The sequence below is a fragment of the Cyrtonyx montezumae genome, unplaced genomic scaffold (genome assembly GCF_038088225.1).
Source record: "Cyrtonyx montezumae isolate F1298 unplaced genomic scaffold, pur_monq_1.0 scaffold_12, whole genome shotgun sequence".
NCBI classification, from domain to species: domain Eukaryota; kingdom Metazoa; phylum Chordata; class Aves; order Galliformes; family Odontophoridae; genus Cyrtonyx; species Cyrtonyx montezumae.
The window spans coordinates 8149574-8168252 of NW_027071848.1; the positions used below are offsets into that span (position 1 = coordinate 8149574).

An 18679-nucleotide genomic window follows, 5' to 3' on the forward strand; every position below is an offset into this window, starting at 1 on the left:
ACGTGCTGTAGCCTCGACAGGTAGGTGAGTAATTCATGCATTCACCAAAGGATTGGCAAGAGTCCTGCTATGGCAGCAACCTCCTCCCTAGCCCTGCTCTGCATAGCCGAGCTCTCTACCTATCCCAGTCCTAACCTGCTGCAGAGGAGGAGCTTTGCTCTGTCCATTCCTTATTTATAACTTGTCAAGAGCCGGGAGGGAGGGGTGAGCTCTCCGTGGTGCACCCTGCTGCTGCCTGCCTGCTGCCAGCCTTGCAATCACTACAAATGCCTCCCTTGTGGGGTGGTGGCTGCCTTCGCACTCTTGGGTTCTTCTGCCTGTTTGCAGTGGTGGAGACAAGAATCAGAACCTATTACCTCGGGATTGTGGAAGAGAACTGGGACTACGCACCATCTGGGAAGAATCTGATCACGGGACAGAACCTCTTAGAGGACAGGTAGGTCACTGCGGGCTCATATTTTGGAGAGGTAGTGACAGTTCCAAATGAAATAGACAAACGTGGTTAATGTCACTGTGAATGTCTTAAGATGTATTTTTCTTACTTTTTTTTCCTTTCCATTTTGTGTTTATTGGTGATGTTCTCATAGGCAGGATATTCATCTTCAGGGCAAGAGTTCTCTTTCAGCGTGGCTGATTAAGCCAAGTGGTAGTTTTTGTGTACTTGACAGTGACATTAGGGAACAGATATATGTCAGAGAACCATCACACAGTGGGTTACAGGATCACCAAATGGCTGAGGTCAGCATGGACCTCTGGGTCCATGTGTCCCAACCTCTGCTCTATTGGGGACACCCAAAGCAGGGTGCCCAGGGCCACATCCAGGCACCTTTGGAAGATCTCCAAGGAGGAGACCCCACAGCTTCTCTGGGTGACCCAAAGGAGGATTTTAGAACAGGTTCAAAAGGGGTTAAAAATTACTTGTGTGCATTTCATGGAGATGCAGGTATTTCTGGGACTCGTAGTCCAAAGTGAAATCACAACATCACCATAATCAAGCACATATATTGGCAATAAGTTGCAGAGAAGAGTTTGGTGGGCAAGCACTTCTGTGTTTGCTTTTGGTGAGATGAAAAAATTTGGAGGTTTGGTATGACATTGTAAAATGGAAATGTGTTTAATACTTGAAATGAGATCTAAGAATATTATCTGTATGGTCCTGAAATGTGTGCAAGTGTGGAGATCTTTATTTAGGATATCTATGTAAGTAGGTACTTAAACATACAATTGTGAGTGTTTGCACTGAAGTCCTGGCAATTGTCTGTGCTGAAACTGGAGTGCATAGGTGAGCACTGTGATGACCTGTGCCTTAGACAAAGGAAAACAGGCACCAGTTGTCATGCCACAGTGCTGGGGTTGGGCTGCATATGGATATGGGATATGTATATGCATAAGGATATGGGCTGCATATCCTTCCCATGCCAGAAGAACTGGCCTGAACATGAACTGGAGATGGCACAGACCCTCAGTAACTTTCTACCAAATGGCCTCCAAACATGTATGGGAATACTTTTAAGATTTAATCAATATACTTGGCAACACAATTTGGGATCCTTCCTCTGATTTTAAGCTTAGGGCTGGGATGGGAGCTGTGAGTGAATGAAGAGGTCCCAGCATCTATGGTAGATCTGTAGGCACACTGGAATGTTCTGTCCCATGTGATAGACATGGATGTCCTTTCTCTAGTTTCTGTCAATTTCAGAATCGCTATTATCTAGATTTCATCAAGTAAATGTTTTTTCCACAGGAAGTAGGCAAGAAGGAATCTTATTTTTCAGTAAAATCTTATGCTTATGCTCTTAACAACTGGAGGTCCCAGATAGCATCCAAGTCAATGTGTGCTACTCATTTAGAATGAATTTGGGGTGATACTTTGTTTCCAACTTATTAAAATATTCTTTGCTGGAAAAGTTGTTCTTCGGTTGTGTTAAACATTGGAATTTCTCATATCCTACTCTTTTTGTCACGGGAAAACGTTCTCCCCTCCCTGAATTGGCAGATCTCTCATTGGAGAGGAAAGAGCTTTAAGTGAAAGGCAGCTATCAAGAGGTCCTCCCTCGTTTTGCAGAAAGACTGTTCTGTAAAATGTACTTTTAAGTCTGTCTGCATGTTGAGATCCCTGGACATCAAGCAGCATATTTACTTTAAAGTCTGAGACATTAATGTAATGCCTTTTTCATGGCACAACAGGGAGAAATGATAGCTTGTGTCTTCAGTCAGTGTTGTAATGTAATAATTAGAGAATGCAAATTCCAAAGGGTTTACCCACAGAGGAAATGTAATCTGGATTTTTAAGGTGGACTATACATCCCAAGCTTGGGGGTTTGTGTGGTGTAGTCTCTACATGAAGCCTTCAACTATAGAAAATTATTCCTGTAACTAGTTTACTTTGTTTCCAAACTGTATTAAATTAGGCCGGAATAAAGCTGCTGTATTCTAGATTAATGGTCTGTTGGCATAAGCACATGGAATAAGTGAACAAATAACAGCTTTTTTGACTATTCAACTCTTCAGGGTGGCCTCTACTGCAAATATAAAGGTGCATACTAATGGCTTAACCTTCAGCTAACTGACTGGTTCCTATGGGTAGTAAGAAAAGCACAATTGCATTAAAGAAGTTTAAGGATCAGCTCCTGTGTTGGGGCAGGGAAGTGTTTTGAGCCAGCCATGTTCTGTGCACAGCAGCACTTGGGCTCACTGGGCCCAGCATTTTTCACCTGGTGATGCATCCTTGCAGCACCCATCTGATGGGGCACTATCCCAGTTTTATTGATAGGGAAGTGCAGATGAAGACCTTGCAGACAAACTGATTATCTTTAAAAGTGCTGGTGCATATACAAAAAGGGATGTTCGCTTTGATTCCAGCTAGCCCACAGAGATATAATCAAAACCACTTATTCTTTGCAATGTAATAAAAGTGTTGAGTTAGTAACCATGTAATGAAAAGTGTTACGTTACCCAGATCAGATAGTGAGATTAAAAAGATGATTTTAAATGCTGCCATGCCAAAGGTGAGTTCTCTCTCAGCCTTCAGTTCTTTGCAGCAATGAGGCTGCTTTCCAGAAAGGAGTTTCCTGTGGCTGAGGCATGGGGAGAAATTAAGAGAGTGGGATCTTGCTGCTGGGTTCCTGCTGGTGTGGAGTGAGCCAGCGGCCCTGGAGCTGCATCAGCACCTCCCTGGGTGTGAGATGAAAATGCTGCCTCTCGTCAGAGCTGATTAACCCAAACGCAGTGCTGTGTCAACGTCACTATTCTGCTTGGATGTTAATTTTCATGATGATCTGTGTTGCTGCAGTGCTCAGGGGCCAGCCTGCTGCTTGCACAGCTCATGTATTTCGCTGCGCAACAGTGCTTCTTGTGCAAAGAGAATAATGAGGCTGTTGCCCCTGCCATCTGTCTGGTACACTTGAAGCCTTAAGCAGTTCTATCAATTCTCATTATTTGGGTTGTTATGAATGAGACTAAAGCATTACACTTGCAGTTCTTCCTTCAAACATCAAAGCAGCATTTGCTGAAGCACACAGGACTTTGGAAACTATAGCTAGATCCAAATTACAGCCACTGAATATAGGTGAGCTGAGGTGTTCAGCATTCTGTCCCACCTGATACAACTGGTGAAAGAGCTGAAATTGTTAAACCATGGTGGACAGAACATGCAGGATGCAAGGTTTGCCAGATGCTTGCCAGATGTGCTCTCTGTGAGATGTTGTGGGTGAGGATATGAATATCACTGTGGTGGGAGGGCAAGCTTGGATATTGCTCGCTTCTTTTAATAGCCACAAAGGCAATAGCCTTTCAGTAGAAAAATGTGCCAGGATGTTGTGGTTTTACATACATTAGTCCTTCCCTCCCTACTATGGCTCAGCCCTCAGGATCAAAGTTTGGTTGATAATCTGTCTTAAATTAATTTGGTGCTAGTTTATACGATAGGCACTTAAATCTTGTTCTGCTGGTGGTGGAAGTCATTAAGTTTTGCCTGATGTAACCACCCATCCCCTCTCTTTAGGCCACCAAGCCTACATTTATCTGGACTAAGTCTTGCACTCACCAGCACTAGCGGGTATTTTTTGTTACCACAACGTCAAACACAGTCTGTGCAACTTGCCTGTGAGGAGATCCCAACCCAGAGGATGACAGTAAAACTACCATCACAGGTACTAAACTAATGGCTGAGTCATTATGTGGCCAAATGACCCAATTGCATCAGCAGAAAAGATCTCTGTGGGAAGAGTCAACATCCAAAGGGCATTAAAGACGAAATCCTGGCTCTAGTGAAGTCTAGGGGCAGTTTTGTTACTGACTTCAGTGGAAGAGAGAGATCATCCTAAGAAAGAAACCATTATAGCCATTCTTAACCAGTGACACTTCAGAGCTTCATCTATGGTTCTGTGGGTTTAATTGACCTCTCCAACTGCAACTGTGGGTTAGAAAAGGTCTCAGGTGTCCCTTGAGCACATTGTATCTGTTGTTTGAGGACACACAACTCACCCTGCTATTAGATGGTGTGTGATCAGGGCACCATTGTTAGAAATGGGAGCAGGTACCACTGAGCCCTTTGACTGGCTGTCCCTCTGGCACAGACCTTGCACTTGCCTTAGCTGAGGAACTGTGGCCTGGCAGAGGGCTGTGCTGAACAGGGGGTTAACATGACAGGGGCAGCCATGGGCACTCTCCTAGCCTCCTGGAAAGCTGGGAGATTTTTAGAGAAAAGATCTCTTATAAACACAGTGATAGAGTATGAGAAGACAGCAGGCAATAAGATTTCATCAACGACAGATTTAAGGGAAAAAGCCCATATTGCCAGTGGAAAATCTATGGGATTTTAGTAGGACAATAACTGGAAAGAGATTATGTTTATCCACAGTCGTAGCTAGGAGCATGCATCAGCTATTGGGCATGTTAACAGCACGAGAACACTCAATACTCCTCATCTGGCAGCTGTCTGAAGTGTTGTCAGTGGGAGTTAAAGTCAGCAGGCTTCAGAACTGCATCAGCAAGGAATCTGACTCCATGCACTGTACTATTTGTCTTACTGTGCACAGTGTGCAGCTCTCTTATTGTACACTGTACTGTAGTACTCACAGAAGCACCTTACTTCTTAATATCAAAGGTAACATAAATAGGGTAAAATACATTTTTTTTGTGTGTGAAAAAAAGGAATAGGTGTGGAAACAACACTTAACTCATGGTCTTTCACTGAGATGGCAGATTATCTGCATGTTTCATCTTGAAATCATTGAAGCTGAGCCTACACAACACTCCTGTTTCACTCTTTCTCTTGTTTGGAAGTGGTGAGTATTGTTGTAATACTCATCACTACAGAGGAATGGCTTACTATAATTACTTTAATGCTAATTTTAAGGAATGAGAGATCATTGCTTATTAATAACTCCCTGTCCTTCTCATCTGCTCTGCCCTCTTTTCTTGGTTCTTAAGAATGTCTGGGAATAGTCAACTGGCAAAATGAAATCAAGCACAGACACAAGAGAAAGACTTGCAAGGTTTTCTTCATATGAACAAGATTTTTTTACAAGACTGCTCATTTCTGTATGTGGCTTGAAGACAGGACTAATTCCAGAGAAAAAGGAAAGAACATTGAAGAATTTTCAAGGGAATGTAAGGAGTGTGCATGGGTATATCTCCAGGGGATGGAGATTTCCCCTTCCCTGCAAGGACTGGAACTGTCTGATCATCATGACAACTGAGCTCATGATAGATTGTCTGGTTTAGAAGATCAGCTATTATGTCCACACAGGATCAGAGAGATGGTTCAGGCAATGATATAATGAAGTCATGAGGAAGATGAAATGATTTTTAGTGAGCAGGAGAGCATGAAGAAGCAGGGAGGTTTATCTGCTTGAAGCATGGGACAAATGAGAGATAGGAGACATTTGGCATGGGATACCAAGTAGAATAGGCACATTGTAATCAATTGAAGAAAAAAGCAAAGGAAGCTTTAGAGATTTGGATTTGCTTACCTGTTACATCATTTGGAGAAGTAGTTGCTGCAGTTATGTATTGGAAAGACAGTGAGCAGGAAAGAATGAAACAGGAGATACAGTTAAAGGGGATGTTTATCTAGGTGGCTGAAAATGGGACATGTATCCCCAGGAAGCATACTCTATCAGGAGATGGGAATTAACTTTGACTACGTTGTTGTCAAAGATCCAAGATGAAATCCCGTAGCAGTGAAAATCTCTCTAAGGGAAGGAATCAGAGTGTGCTAACAGCAACAGCAAGGACACAGTGAAACAGTTGAAAGAAAGAAGAGGAACAGGGGAGCAGCAGAAGACATGGGAACAAGCCTGTGCCAGCACCCTCTGTCCCATCCTCTGTCTGCTTTGCAACACTGTGTAGAGGTACTAGCCCCACAGTGTGCCCACATGATGATGACCAATTGGTACAGGCATCTAGGCATGAAAAAGAGAAGTCACTCACAGCCATGAATCTTTTCTATGGGCTTCTTATGACTGATATTGTCGGTTCCAGTGTAGTCAGTCTTTCTGAAGAGGACTTCAAGCATTGTAATGTGAAGCACAGCAACACATGTAAAGAGACACAGAGCTACCATCTGCTTGAAAGGATGAGGTGGACCCTGCAGAAGTCCTCTGGGAGGAAATCGGGGAGCCCAGACATCTAAAGCAGAACTCACAGCAGCCATTGTGCTCTGTTCTTGGGTTGCTGAGGATAACCAGAAGGACATGTTGAAAATATATCCATGTCTCTGTATAAGCAGAAGAAGTAGACTCTAGCCCTTCTTGGATAGTAGAAGGAGTGAGGCTGAAGTGTCTCCACTCCAAGAAACTTCCAGGGTATTATTAAGGCCTTTTGAGCGCTAAACTCTTCTGCCCTTTGAAAAGTGTTGATCAGGAAGGAAGGGAGCTATGGATGAACCTGAATCTGGAATCAACAGCTAGGGCATTAGTGGGGTGTGGGAATTTGTCTCCCAGAGCTGATTTGTTGGTTACTCTTGGAAAATGTTTAACTAAAACCCACTGTTAAACAGAGCCAAGTGGTTGCTTCATCTGTGCTGTGATCCCTTTCTGACTCTGTTTTATTCCTTGATGTTCAGCCCAGAAGAGCCCATCTGCTTTGTGACTGGCTGGTACCTGTTACACAGAAAGTGGGTTCAGCAGCTCTGAAAGGGTGGAGGTTTTGAATGAATGCCCTTTTGGAAACCTGTCATTAAAAAGACTTTTTTTTCTCTGTCTCCTAGATGTCTTTAAGTAGGAGATGAGCACAGATCTGGCCAATGGAAATGCTGGCTAGGAAGTCCTGTGCCTGTTGCTTTGGGCACCAAGGAAGTTTCTGGTGTCTAAACCCACAGGTTTTTCCCAGAGTGGTTTCCTTGGAATTTAAATCCCTAACTGTGAGACTTATGTCAGGTGTGACCATGCCTGATCAAAAGTGTACAGTTTTTTGGAGCAGAGTTCTGCAGAGCAGGCAGTTTATCCCAGGGGTCTGAAGTTATGTGTGCAATGTTGCCTGTCCAGAGAGCCAGGGCATAAGGGTAATTTATAATTCAAATTAGGAGATAGCCACAGGAATACATTGCCATGAGGTAAGAAAGCATGGGTGTTCATGTTGTACTACTACTACCACCACCTACTATTCTGAGGTAGCAGCTCTTCCCCCAGACGGTGAAAGATATCTTCTCCTCAGTGAGCACAGGGTTACCATGCCAGGTCTTGCTGTACACACAGTTACCACAGAGCTGCAGATGTGCTAAAAATCCATACTTGTTGGCAGCTTAGTCCTTAACTATACTTTTATCTAGCATAACTTATTTCATGATGGATCAGACTGAGAAACTTCCATCCCTTCCCCTCTGTGCTAGACGACTGTTTCTGACACAGCAGTGTTATGACAATGCATTCGATTGTACCAAAATAGCTCATAGTGAGCTTGTGTTATAAACAAATGAAGAAACATTATTTTTGGAGACTTTTAAATGTGAATTGCTTCAGTGATTTGGTTTAGATAGTGGTCACAGAGGTGAAATGGCCATGTTTGTGTGGTGGAGTGTCCTCTAGACGCTGTGTATGATATTTAGAGATGGAGAGTGTGTATCATACTTGTTTAGACGCATTCTAGAGAGAAGCAAAGAAGATTTAATGTCATAACAAATAACCTAAAATTGGTTGCCAGTTATAGTTAAACGAGCAAAACCAATTTCTAGTTGTGTAAGAAGTATGGACTGGGTGTGTGTCTGCCTTTAGCTGGAATATTGTTTGTATATTACATGGAGTTCTCATTTCTGACTTCCAAAGAGAAAAAGAAATATTGGAAAGCTTTCAAAAAATAGTGTCAGAGAAGACTTGTGTCATAAAGAATGTCAATGCATTTGTTTTGTCCAGAGAAAAGGTAGGAGGCAATTTAATCAATTAATTAAAACTTGTGCAAGTGCCTGCATAGAAAAGAAATTCCTGATGGTGTGTGGCCTCTTTGATGTGAGAAAGGCATGACGGGAGCCAGTGGGAATGTGGAGCTAGATGATTTTACTCTGCAAATGCATTTCAAGAATTAAAGGGAGAGGAATTTAACAGCCAAACACTGACCACAAGTTGTGTTGTCCATCACTTGAAGTTTCTATATAGGTTCTGGAACATATACAATACTGATTTAAAGCAAAAATGTGCTACCCTTCTGAGCTGCCAAAATAATCATTTACAATCACTTTTATTGTCTTTACAGAAACCTTTAAAGAATTTGGTTTTCTTCTCCTTCTGAACTGTCAAGCATTTAGATGTGAGTTTTCACCCTCTCAAAAGAGGGAAAAGGTGCTAAAACTGCACTGAAAGGTCTGAGATCCTGGTTCTCAAGTGAGGAGTTGTAGCACACGCACCTGCGCCAAAGAGCAGATCTGTAGATGGCTGCTACTGAACAGAAAGGAGCATGGGCTCCAATAGTGTTGTCCAGGTTGACTCCTCACACTTCAGTCTACCAGCTGGCTGGTATACCTCAGGGAACTATCTGCACTGTAAGCACAAGTTGGTCAACTCTGCAATGAGTTTTTGTCTCTAAATTATTTTCCCTTCCCGACATTAGGTTTGCAAGTGTGTATGCGACAAGAGGAGCCAACCGTATAGGGCGTGTGTACAAAAAGGCTATTTTTAGGCAATACACAGATGACACATACTCCCAGGAAATCCCCAAGGCCGCCTGGCTGGGGTTCCTTGGGCCAGTCCTGAAGGCAGAAGAAGAGGATGTCTTTATCATCCATTTAAAAAACTTTGCTTCTCGTCCATACTCAGTGCATCCACATGGGGTCTTCTACGACAAGGACTCTGAAGGTAAAAGCTGGTTTGCTTCTTTCTCTTTTCTCCTCCATTTACCCCGGAGCAGTGAATGTCAGGGCTAGAAGTTTGTCCAAGTATTTATTGTTCTGGCCATAGACATCAAGGACTTTGGATCATCCTCTCATAAGCTCATTGGTAATTGCAACTGATGACTAAAAACAGGAACATCCTAATTTCTTAAAACTTTTGTCCACAAACCTGGGATGATGCCTGGGATAAATCCAGCACTGAAACAGGTTAGGTGTTATTTTTTTCCACAAATTATTAGTAACTGAAGTATTTTCCCTCCTTTCTACTTCTACCCTGTTTCAATTGATAGAGTTATTGTAAGTAAATGTTTTTATTCTTTTTATATTTGTAACACTCATGATTTTATAATCAGAATCCAAAATCTATGCATGTGTAGCTGCCCAGGGAGGTGGTGGAGTCACCATCCCTGGAGGTTTCCAAGAAAAAAGATCACTGAGTGACATGTTCTAGAGGCATGGGTTGATGGTTGGACTGTAAGACCTCAGTGGTCTTTCCAACTCTAACGATTCCATGATTTGACCATACTTAACTGCTCTCATCAGCTTTCTGTGAGAAGATACACAGTGTTAACAAACAAAATGTGTACACATGTTTGATGAGAGTAAAGAGATACAGAAAAATGGAAGTTTCTTGAATTTTAAAGCTTCATCTACTGACAAATACTTGATTTTAAGTGTCAACACTTTTTGCCTTTTTTTACCAGAACTTCTGAAAAATGTTCACAATTTTTTAGTGATTCTGAGTTTGTGAGTGCAGTTCTTGTCTTTGAAAGCTGTGATAAAATAGAAGAAATTACACATTTATTTAAGGAAAACAGCTAAGGTGAGACTAAGAACTTTCTTTCTTTTTAAATTTATTAGGAGCACTTTACCCTGATGGAACTGGTGGTAAAAGCAAAGAAGATGATTTTGTTGTTCCTGGTGGAAATTACACCTACACATGGCCAGTAAGGAAAAGTTACTCCCCAACTTTGGCAGACTCAAACTGCTTGACTTGGATTTACCATTCTCACATTGACACCCCAAGAGATATTGCATCTGGTTTAATTGGGCCACTGCTGGTTTGTAAAAAAGGTACTGAGCTAGAAACACTGATGAAGCAAGCCCCTCTGCCGAGCTTGGCATCTTAACAGTCATTTTTGCTTACAGGTATAAACATGATGGTCTAGAATCTATCCCTACATAGCCCATAAAAAGGGGCAAGGAATAGCTGGGCCATTCCAGGAGCATCCCAGGGTAGGTATTGTAGCTCTGGGACAATCCCCTTCTGCTCCCCTTTGGCTTCACAAGAAATTTCCCTCAACTGGTAGAGGGACTGCAGCATGCTCTGTGGCCAGCTGGTCATGGCTAACACCAAAAATAAATGTGCCATAACTGGGATTGATTCAGGAGACTCCTTGCCCAGGAAGTGAAATTAGAGCTGGGCAGGTAACTTTGACACTGGCGTTTACATACTTGAAACCCCAATGGTCCTTGTCATTTTTTTCCTTATGGATTTTCACATATTGGTTTTATATCACAGCCACTTGGGAGTGTGTGCTGAACAGCTGAGGTGACAGCCTGTCCCTTGTACTTTATTGCAATAGCCATGTACTAACTATATCTGTCAGCTGAGCAATTGTCCCTTCTCCACTTGGGACATGTGTATATATCCCACCTTTCAAGTGTCTTCTGCAGTACAAAACCAGCCCTAACTTTACAAAGGTACAGAACATATACCTGAAACAATGGTTATATGTCCAGAAGAAGACTTAATTGAGGAGAGCATAGGTCTGGTTTCACAATAACTGACAATAAAATGTCTCAGAATTTTTTTTTTATCCTGGGGAATATACAATACTTCCTGAATAGGTGAAACCGAGCCAAAGACTGTAGGATAATACATGAAACTAGGAGATAACATGCTCAAAAGAATCCCAGTCAGAAAGGGTGGCTTATCTGCATATTCATTCTTGACTTCGTCAAGGTGGCCATCTAAGCAATGCCCCTGCCTCAGTCCTACTCCCTCTGACAGTGATGGGTGGATCCTCACTGAACTGAAAGCAAGGCTCTGCGGTCCCATCTCAGACAACACTGGGAAATCAAAAAGTTTTCAAGTATTCAGAGATAGACAGGACAAGTAAATGAAATATAAATCTGTCAGAGGTTAATGATAAGCTACTCAGTGTTGCCACTCCTGCATTCTCAGACTGTTCCCCAAATGGTCCCTCATAGTGATATACAGCTTAGTGTGAATAGATTGTACTCATCGTGTCTTAAACCTATTAAGATGTAAATATCCAGTCCTAGTTAATTGTCTAGATTTCCTTTCTAGCCCATGGAGAGTGGGCCATGTATACTCAGCTGTTCTGAGGGTATACCTCACAAGCTTGCTTCAGTGCAACAGGAACGCAGGCTGTCATTTGCCTCTCCTTAGTTTCTGACCAGCTGGGTCATATGGCTTACTGCATTGGCACACAGATGCTAATACTAAGTGGCAGAGTTGGAAACAGTGGGACAAAGATAGGGAAACAGACCACAACTTTTGGCAGCTACTTGTGCTTGTGTCAAGACCATTAAATAGCAGCTCAATATGACTTAGATGAGATAAGCTGCCTGCTGGATGCACGCATCTGCTCAAACGTTTGGGAGGTGGAATTAAGGTGCCTTGGAGGGATAAAATTAGGTGAGATTCAACCTGCAATAGACTGTGGGCAAACTGTTTTATTTCCTTGAATGTTCCAAAGTTACTGTCACTTTAAAATTCAGTCCCCTCCAAGGATTTTTTTAGCACTTTCCTTTTTGTTTGCAATTTAGGAACTGCAGATGAGACCTCAATAGAAGGGACTGGTGCTGCTAATGCTTTTGCCCTGATGTTTAGCATTGTAGATGAAAATGTCAGCTGGTACCTCGATGAGAATATAAATACCTTCTGCTTAGAACCAGCCACAGTTAACAAAGAAGATGAAGGTTTCCAGACCAGCAACCGAATGCATGGTGAGCAGGACTCTTGAGCAAATGGTGACTTACAGCAGTAATCGGGCTCTTCGTATGACTAGGACTTTCTGTCTCTCCCTTATCTGTGTCAGTATGAAATGGATTGAGATGTTGAAGTACTGTGTTGATAAAAAGCCTTTCCCTAAACACAGCACAACACCCTGGTTTGCAGCAAGGAGATCTGGCTTTCATAACCAGCTCTGCCACTTGTTTAGAATATTATCTTAGGCAACAGGTGTAAAAATTTTAGTGACTGCTTTATGAGCTTTGAAAAGAGAAAAAAAAAAAGCTAAAGAGCACTTTGAGATGTGTATATTGGAAGAGTCCAACAATTCTGGCTCTCAGAAGGCCTTGAGACTGGTGGGTTGGCTGATACTGCTATTTCTGCCCTTCAGAGTTCAGAGTTCATGCTATTTGGAGATCTGGGCTAAGAAGCTAAACCAGTCATTCCATGGAACCTAGGAGCTAAATTATTTTACAAAGTGTGAATCTCATTCTTCTAATATCCTGATATATTGTCAGGTATGGAAGCTAAGGAAGAGAGAGCTGACTGAACTGATCTGACTGATAATCTTCTAATTTAAGTTTCCTGAGCTGGATATACAATAGCATACTTATGACTCAGAATTAAAGAGAATAGATTCCAGACATCTTAAGTGCCTACAGAACCAATTAACTTCATTATCAGGCCTTCTTGGTGCTGACTGGGCCTTTGTAATACCTTGACAGGACCCAGGAAGTTTTTCATAGACCCAACCAGAGAATTTGGGACTGATCATCCAGAGCTGTAAGCTGGCTGTTTAGAAATGTATCCTTCCTCTGGCAGCCTGTGAACATTTTATTCAGCTAGGGGATGAGTGTGGACATCCTTAGATTCTTTTCTGAGTCAGAAAAGCATTGTCTTCAGAAATGAAGTCAGATGCATTTGTCACTTCTCTTTTCCCTCTCATAACATCTTCTACTTTTGTTTTTAGCTGTTAATGGCTATATTTATGGGAATCTGCCTGGCTTGGAGATGTGTGCTGACACTCCCATGTCCTGGCACTTGTTTGGCATGGGAAGCGAAATAGATATCCACGCCGTGTATTTCTATGGCCACACATTCACTAACAGAGACCAGAGGGCAGATGTCGTCGGTCTGTTTGCAGCAACGTTCATCACAGCAGAGATGACCCCTGGGAACCTCGGGAGGTGGTTGATAACGTGCCAAGTTAATGAGCATTTACGAGGTATGGTGTTACAGCTTTCCCTGATCCATTCAGATACAGACATTCCAGACTCCATTATGCTAGGAAAAGGAAATGGAGAGGTTTGCAGTGGAAATGAGATTTGACATTTCTGACTGACACTTTCAGAAGTACTTCACCACAAATATATCATGAGTTCAGCCTCCACTGTAAATTATGTATCTTGGGCCAAAGTTGGAAATATGGTCTGGTAAGAAACTTTCACGTGAAGGAATTTAATGATGATGATGGTGCTACATTTGTATGACGCAAGAACCTGAAAGCAGATAGCATACACTATGTTGGCAACAGCAGGCAATGTATAATTATGGTATCAGAGACAGTCATGAGTTGTGATAATTGTTACTTTTAAGGACTTGTGCATTGCATTCAGTGGGATTTGTACTATGCAAAGAGTTTTGGCAAAAAACAAACATCTTCAGTGCTATAAAGGACCAGCTTTTCTGTTTCAGTGGAAGTCCAGATGAGGTGATACCATGTTGCACATTAAGGGGGGAATTGCAGTCTCCAAAATCTCTTTTCATCCTTACCCAGACTGGGGAACTGAGTAAATAAACCCATTAATGTGTGTCATGGATTTCAGCAGTTTTCACCAGTGTGATGATGTATGGCTTGCAAGAGAAGCATGCTAGCATCTGGACCATTGTAGAAGGAGGAAGTGTATAGAAATAGAAACTTACACAAATGATCCTAGTCACTTTTTCCAACCCATGTAGCTCCTGCCTAGAGGTTTCTGAATGTGCATTTGTACCCATGAGATTACTGACTCGGCAGCTGGCCAAGGACTGTCTCCAGATTCTTTCTCCTCCCAGGTGGCATGGAGGCACTGTATGATGTACAGATGTGCCAAAAAAACCTGTCTCGACCTTCACCCCTCAGTCACAAAAGAAGATACTATATTGCTGCTGAAGAAGTGCTCTGGAATTATGGACCTGACGGTTATGATAAATTCACTGGGCAGGGCTTAAATGCCACTGGCAGGTAAGCTTTCTCATCCTCTTCTGTTGTGCTTTAATTTCGAGAGTCTGGATGAGATCCTGCTGTGATTCACCAGGGCTAGGTCCTGCACTGTTATTAATTTTAATTGGATGGGGCAGGGAGGATTTAAACAACCTCATTGAGAAATTAGATTTGTAACTGCGATGCTTAGTAGTTGCCTTCTGGAAGCACTTATCTCTCTCCACAATTAAGTCCATGGAGAAAGTGAGCCCTGGTGATGTATGCAAGCCCTTACATTGAGATTCCTCAGGCAGCTATCACATTTGAAATGAGTTTATCTTGGAGTGCCATAATGGCAGATTACCCCCTCGGGAATGCTGATGGGGATGAATTGTATTGCAGCCCAGGAAAACTAAAGATTATAAACCCACTGAGAACAAGCAATGGCACAGGTCTTGCCCTAAGGTAGTTAGGGGTAAGTTGACATGGCATTCGTCTTAACTTGAACACCCTAAAGTCTAATGCACAATGAATGCCCATTTGTTAACTGATACATAGCTGTAATTCAGGTCAATAATATCTCCTCTAGAGAGCTGGAAAAGTATATGCAAACTAGTAACTTGGGAGGTCATTTCTCCCATGTCTGGGGTAATAACTTTATCCTAAATTAAGGTTTCTATCTGAACTCACAGTTATTGAACCAGTTCAATTTGTTAATTCCACAGTGAATCTGCAATATATTTTACACAAGGGATTGACAGAATAGGAGGACTGTACTGGAAGGTTCACTATGTGGAGTATACTGACGCAACATTCAATAAAAGGAAGATTCAGCCAGAGAACATGAAACACCTGGGAATACTTGGTACAGTGAATATTTTACCATCCTCTCATTCCATTGGATTTGGAAGCAGAACTCCTCTTGGATCCAGAGGGGAATTCTGTGGATTCAGCTGCCGGCCAGCCTTGTCTTGTTTAGATGGAAATACCTTTGTTGGCAGTTCTTCTAATACCTTCCCTTACCCTCTCTCCATAAGGCCCTGTTATAAAAGCTGAAGTGGGAGATACAGTGCTAGTTACTTTTGCCAACAAAGCCCGAAGGAGCTACAGCATTATGGCCCATGGTGTAAGCTTCAGCAAAATGTCAGAAGGTGCACCCTACTTAGATGGTAAGTTAAGTTTTTAGTGCAACACTGCGTTGTCACATCCAGAATACATGAGCCTACAGAACTTCTGCTGTTGCTCTGTAGCTTTGCCCTTTCTGTGGATAGTAAGGCATAGAAGAAATGATTTGGTTAGTTTATGTCTTCCCTACCTGCCACAAGGAAACCTCTGCTTTGCCTCTGTACTGGTTCTTTCCCTTAGAGCATGCCCAAAAAGGTGACTGAAACTAGCCAAGGTCCATCTGTTAATACTGAGTAAAAATCCAATCTAATTTACATTAGTTCTGCTTTAACATCACATATGTGCAGCCAGTAGTTCTACTCTGGACATGCTCCAGAAAAATATTGCTTAGGATCTGGCATGATGATGCCATGATGATCTTGCTGAATTTTTGGATATAGCTATCCACAAGGTCTGGGCTGCTTCATATCTGATATTCTAACCCAAGTCAGGTATTTAACTTCCTTCATTTCCAGGATTGCCAACATCCAGGCATCTTTTATCTGATTGACCCAGAATGTGAAGCAATAACAACTCTTATTAATCCTCATAAATGTGTGAATACTAGAGCAGAACATTTACCAAAGGCTTCCTCTCATTTTGTGCAAAGATAGGATCTTTATCATCAAAATTTAACTATTAAATGTGTGGTGTCATGTCTAATTGGTAGGCAACTCCTCCAGTCAGAGGCAAGAAACAGCTCCTTCAGAGGCTGCAAAGTCTCATTTACTTTGAACACTTCTTTTAGGAGACAGTAGGTCTCCCCTGGATGTGTCTGACTGATGCCTGCTGACTACAGAAGGATTAGGGGCAGAACACATATCCAAGATTCAGAGAGCCTGTGTTAAATTAGTTTAATCCCAACCATAGCACCTATAGAGATAATACTGATCTCCGAAAACATCCTTGCTGCATTTGCAACGTTAAAGAGAAAGTTAGTTTTCTTGTTGTCTAAATTATTTTCCTTCCACTGCAACACATTAAAAAGAAACTTCCAGGACATAATCCTTCTTTTGAGAACTGTGCTAAGAGAATTAAGTCAACATGCAAAGTCATAAAGTTACACAATAAAATAAGCACAAAAGGCTTGAATCTAATTCTTTTGTCTCTAGTTGATGACTATGCAACACAGGCAATTTTCGAGCAGGCCCCACTGTATCTTAAAATATCTAGGTTAAGCTCAGCCTTGAAGTCACCATATTCTAATGCCACCCATACTTGATATAATTTCCTCATGGAAAGGTAGCTTCTTCTCTCTGCTTGCAGTCCTGTTGTGCTTCTGTTTAATCCCATGGTAACAGCATCCATCAGCATCGCACCCTTTGGTGTGGGGCAGAATGAAACCAAGTCTGACTACTAAGCAGCAGTGTGAGTGGCTCAACTCTGGTTCTCTGGAGAGGAAAATGTGATACCAGATTTATCTCTTCATAACAATTTTTCTGCCTTTCTTCTCTCTTCGTGACCCCCGTGTCATGGATTTCCACCACATCCATCTAAAAGTGTATACAGGTACAGCTCCTAAGGGGGCTGTAAAACTTCTTCAAAATGATTTTTTTGAAGACTGAGCGTAGGTTGTTCGTATGAAGATGCTGCACATGAACATACCTAGGGCTTATCAGTTATCTTTATTTTTTCAGTTATACTCTCAGTAATATTTTTCATGTTGCATTTGACACATCAATCTCAGCAGGTTTTTTTTTCTTCAAATCAGCGTTCTTCTCATTGAGCACCACTGATAGATTAACTCAGTGCTCTGTTTTGCTTTGTGATTTGTGGCAAATTGTGTGGTTTCAAATGAAATACTAATATTTTCACTCACATTTAAGCTTCTAATAGTATTCTCCATGTGACATTCCCCCATCCTGGTGACATACAGAAAACCAAATCAGTGCAGGCTGCAGCTGACAGATATATCTGTCTGCACTGAGAAAATGTGGGCAAGAGATGCCTCAGCTTTAAATAAAATGTCTAGTTTGATCTTCCTCATAGCATAAAGCAAAAATGTTACTTAGCATTTTTTTCTTCAAAGAGTGCAGGGCTGACCCTTTTTCCCAACCGTCCTTTCCAGTCTCCCTTATAAGTCCTCTCTCTATGGGTACCAGTGCTGTCTTACAGTGGCTACATTGCATGAGTGATGCTACATCCACCCTATGCAGGACAGCAGACAATTGCCAGAATTAACTTCTGAAAAAAGTAATACCAACCTCTCTTTGGAGAATCTAGCAGGGCTTCCTGTGCATTGCTGCAAAATCAAAAAGAAACAATTACCAGGATCAGATTTGCTTTGAATTTCTAAGCTGTCACAGCTTTAGCTCTGCTTGCTGATGTAATTGCTTTGTTGGTGCTTAATGTAAATTCTGACTCTGCGGTTGCACCTCAGATGAGTCTGACGATAGGGCACGTAAGCTACTGACATTAGAGGAAGCCAATTAAAAGCAGAGATGAGCTCTGCATGTTTAGTCTGACCAAATCCAGACAATTCAGATAGCATTATGTCAGAGTCTGTGTTAAACTTGTTCTGCGAGGAACGGCTCAATGTGCTCCCGTGGCACATGGCTCTGGGAGATGTCCCTATGGCAGAAGTCACCAACCTACAGGATAGTGCTTGAGCCTGTCTGTAGAAACCAGTGGCTATGCCTGCCTCCCACCCAACACTTGTATTCTGAATGATATAACCTTCCCATGACAATTGTCCTTCTCTACTTTCTCTCTACAGGATATATGAAGCCGGGAGCCCACGTTAAGCCAGGTGAAACCTTCACTTACAAATGGAGAGTGCCTGAAAATGGAGGTCCGACTGAGAGTGACCCACCATGCCTGACCTACTTGTACTACTCAGCCACTGATGCTGTCAAGGACACCAACTCTGGCCTGGTGGGGCCTTTGTTGGTCTGTCGGAAGAACACACTGAATGAGGATGGTTCACAGGTGCTCAAAATGGAGAATGGCTTTTCCAGAACAGCATGGTGGTGGGCTTTGTTGAGAACAGATTTGCACTGGTCCCAGCTCAAATTTAAGAGCTTAAAGA

General features: G+C 42.2%; 1 protein-coding gene across 1 annotated transcript in view; it reads left to right on the top strand.

Annotated features, from left to right (window-relative positions):
• Positions 1 to 266: 266 nt before the first annotated feature.
• HEPHL1 (hephaestin like 1) overlaps positions 267 to 18679 on the top strand; it is a 29756-nt gene continuing 11343 nt past the window's right edge. The window contains exons 1-9 of the mRNA XM_065730335.1: positions 267 to 436; positions 9046 to 9290; positions 10187 to 10399; positions 12122 to 12301; positions 13276 to 13530; positions 14361 to 14529; positions 15213 to 15352; positions 15525 to 15656; positions 18368 to 18579. Coding sequence (XP_065586407.1) covers positions 267 to 436; positions 9046 to 9290; positions 10187 to 10399; positions 12122 to 12301; positions 13276 to 13530; positions 14361 to 14529; positions 15213 to 15352; positions 15525 to 15656; positions 18368 to 18579 — 1716 coding nt within the window. The remainder of the gene's footprint in view (positions 437 to 9045; positions 9291 to 10186; positions 10400 to 12121; positions 12302 to 13275; positions 13531 to 14360; positions 14530 to 15212; positions 15353 to 15524; positions 15657 to 18367; positions 18580 to 18679) is intronic.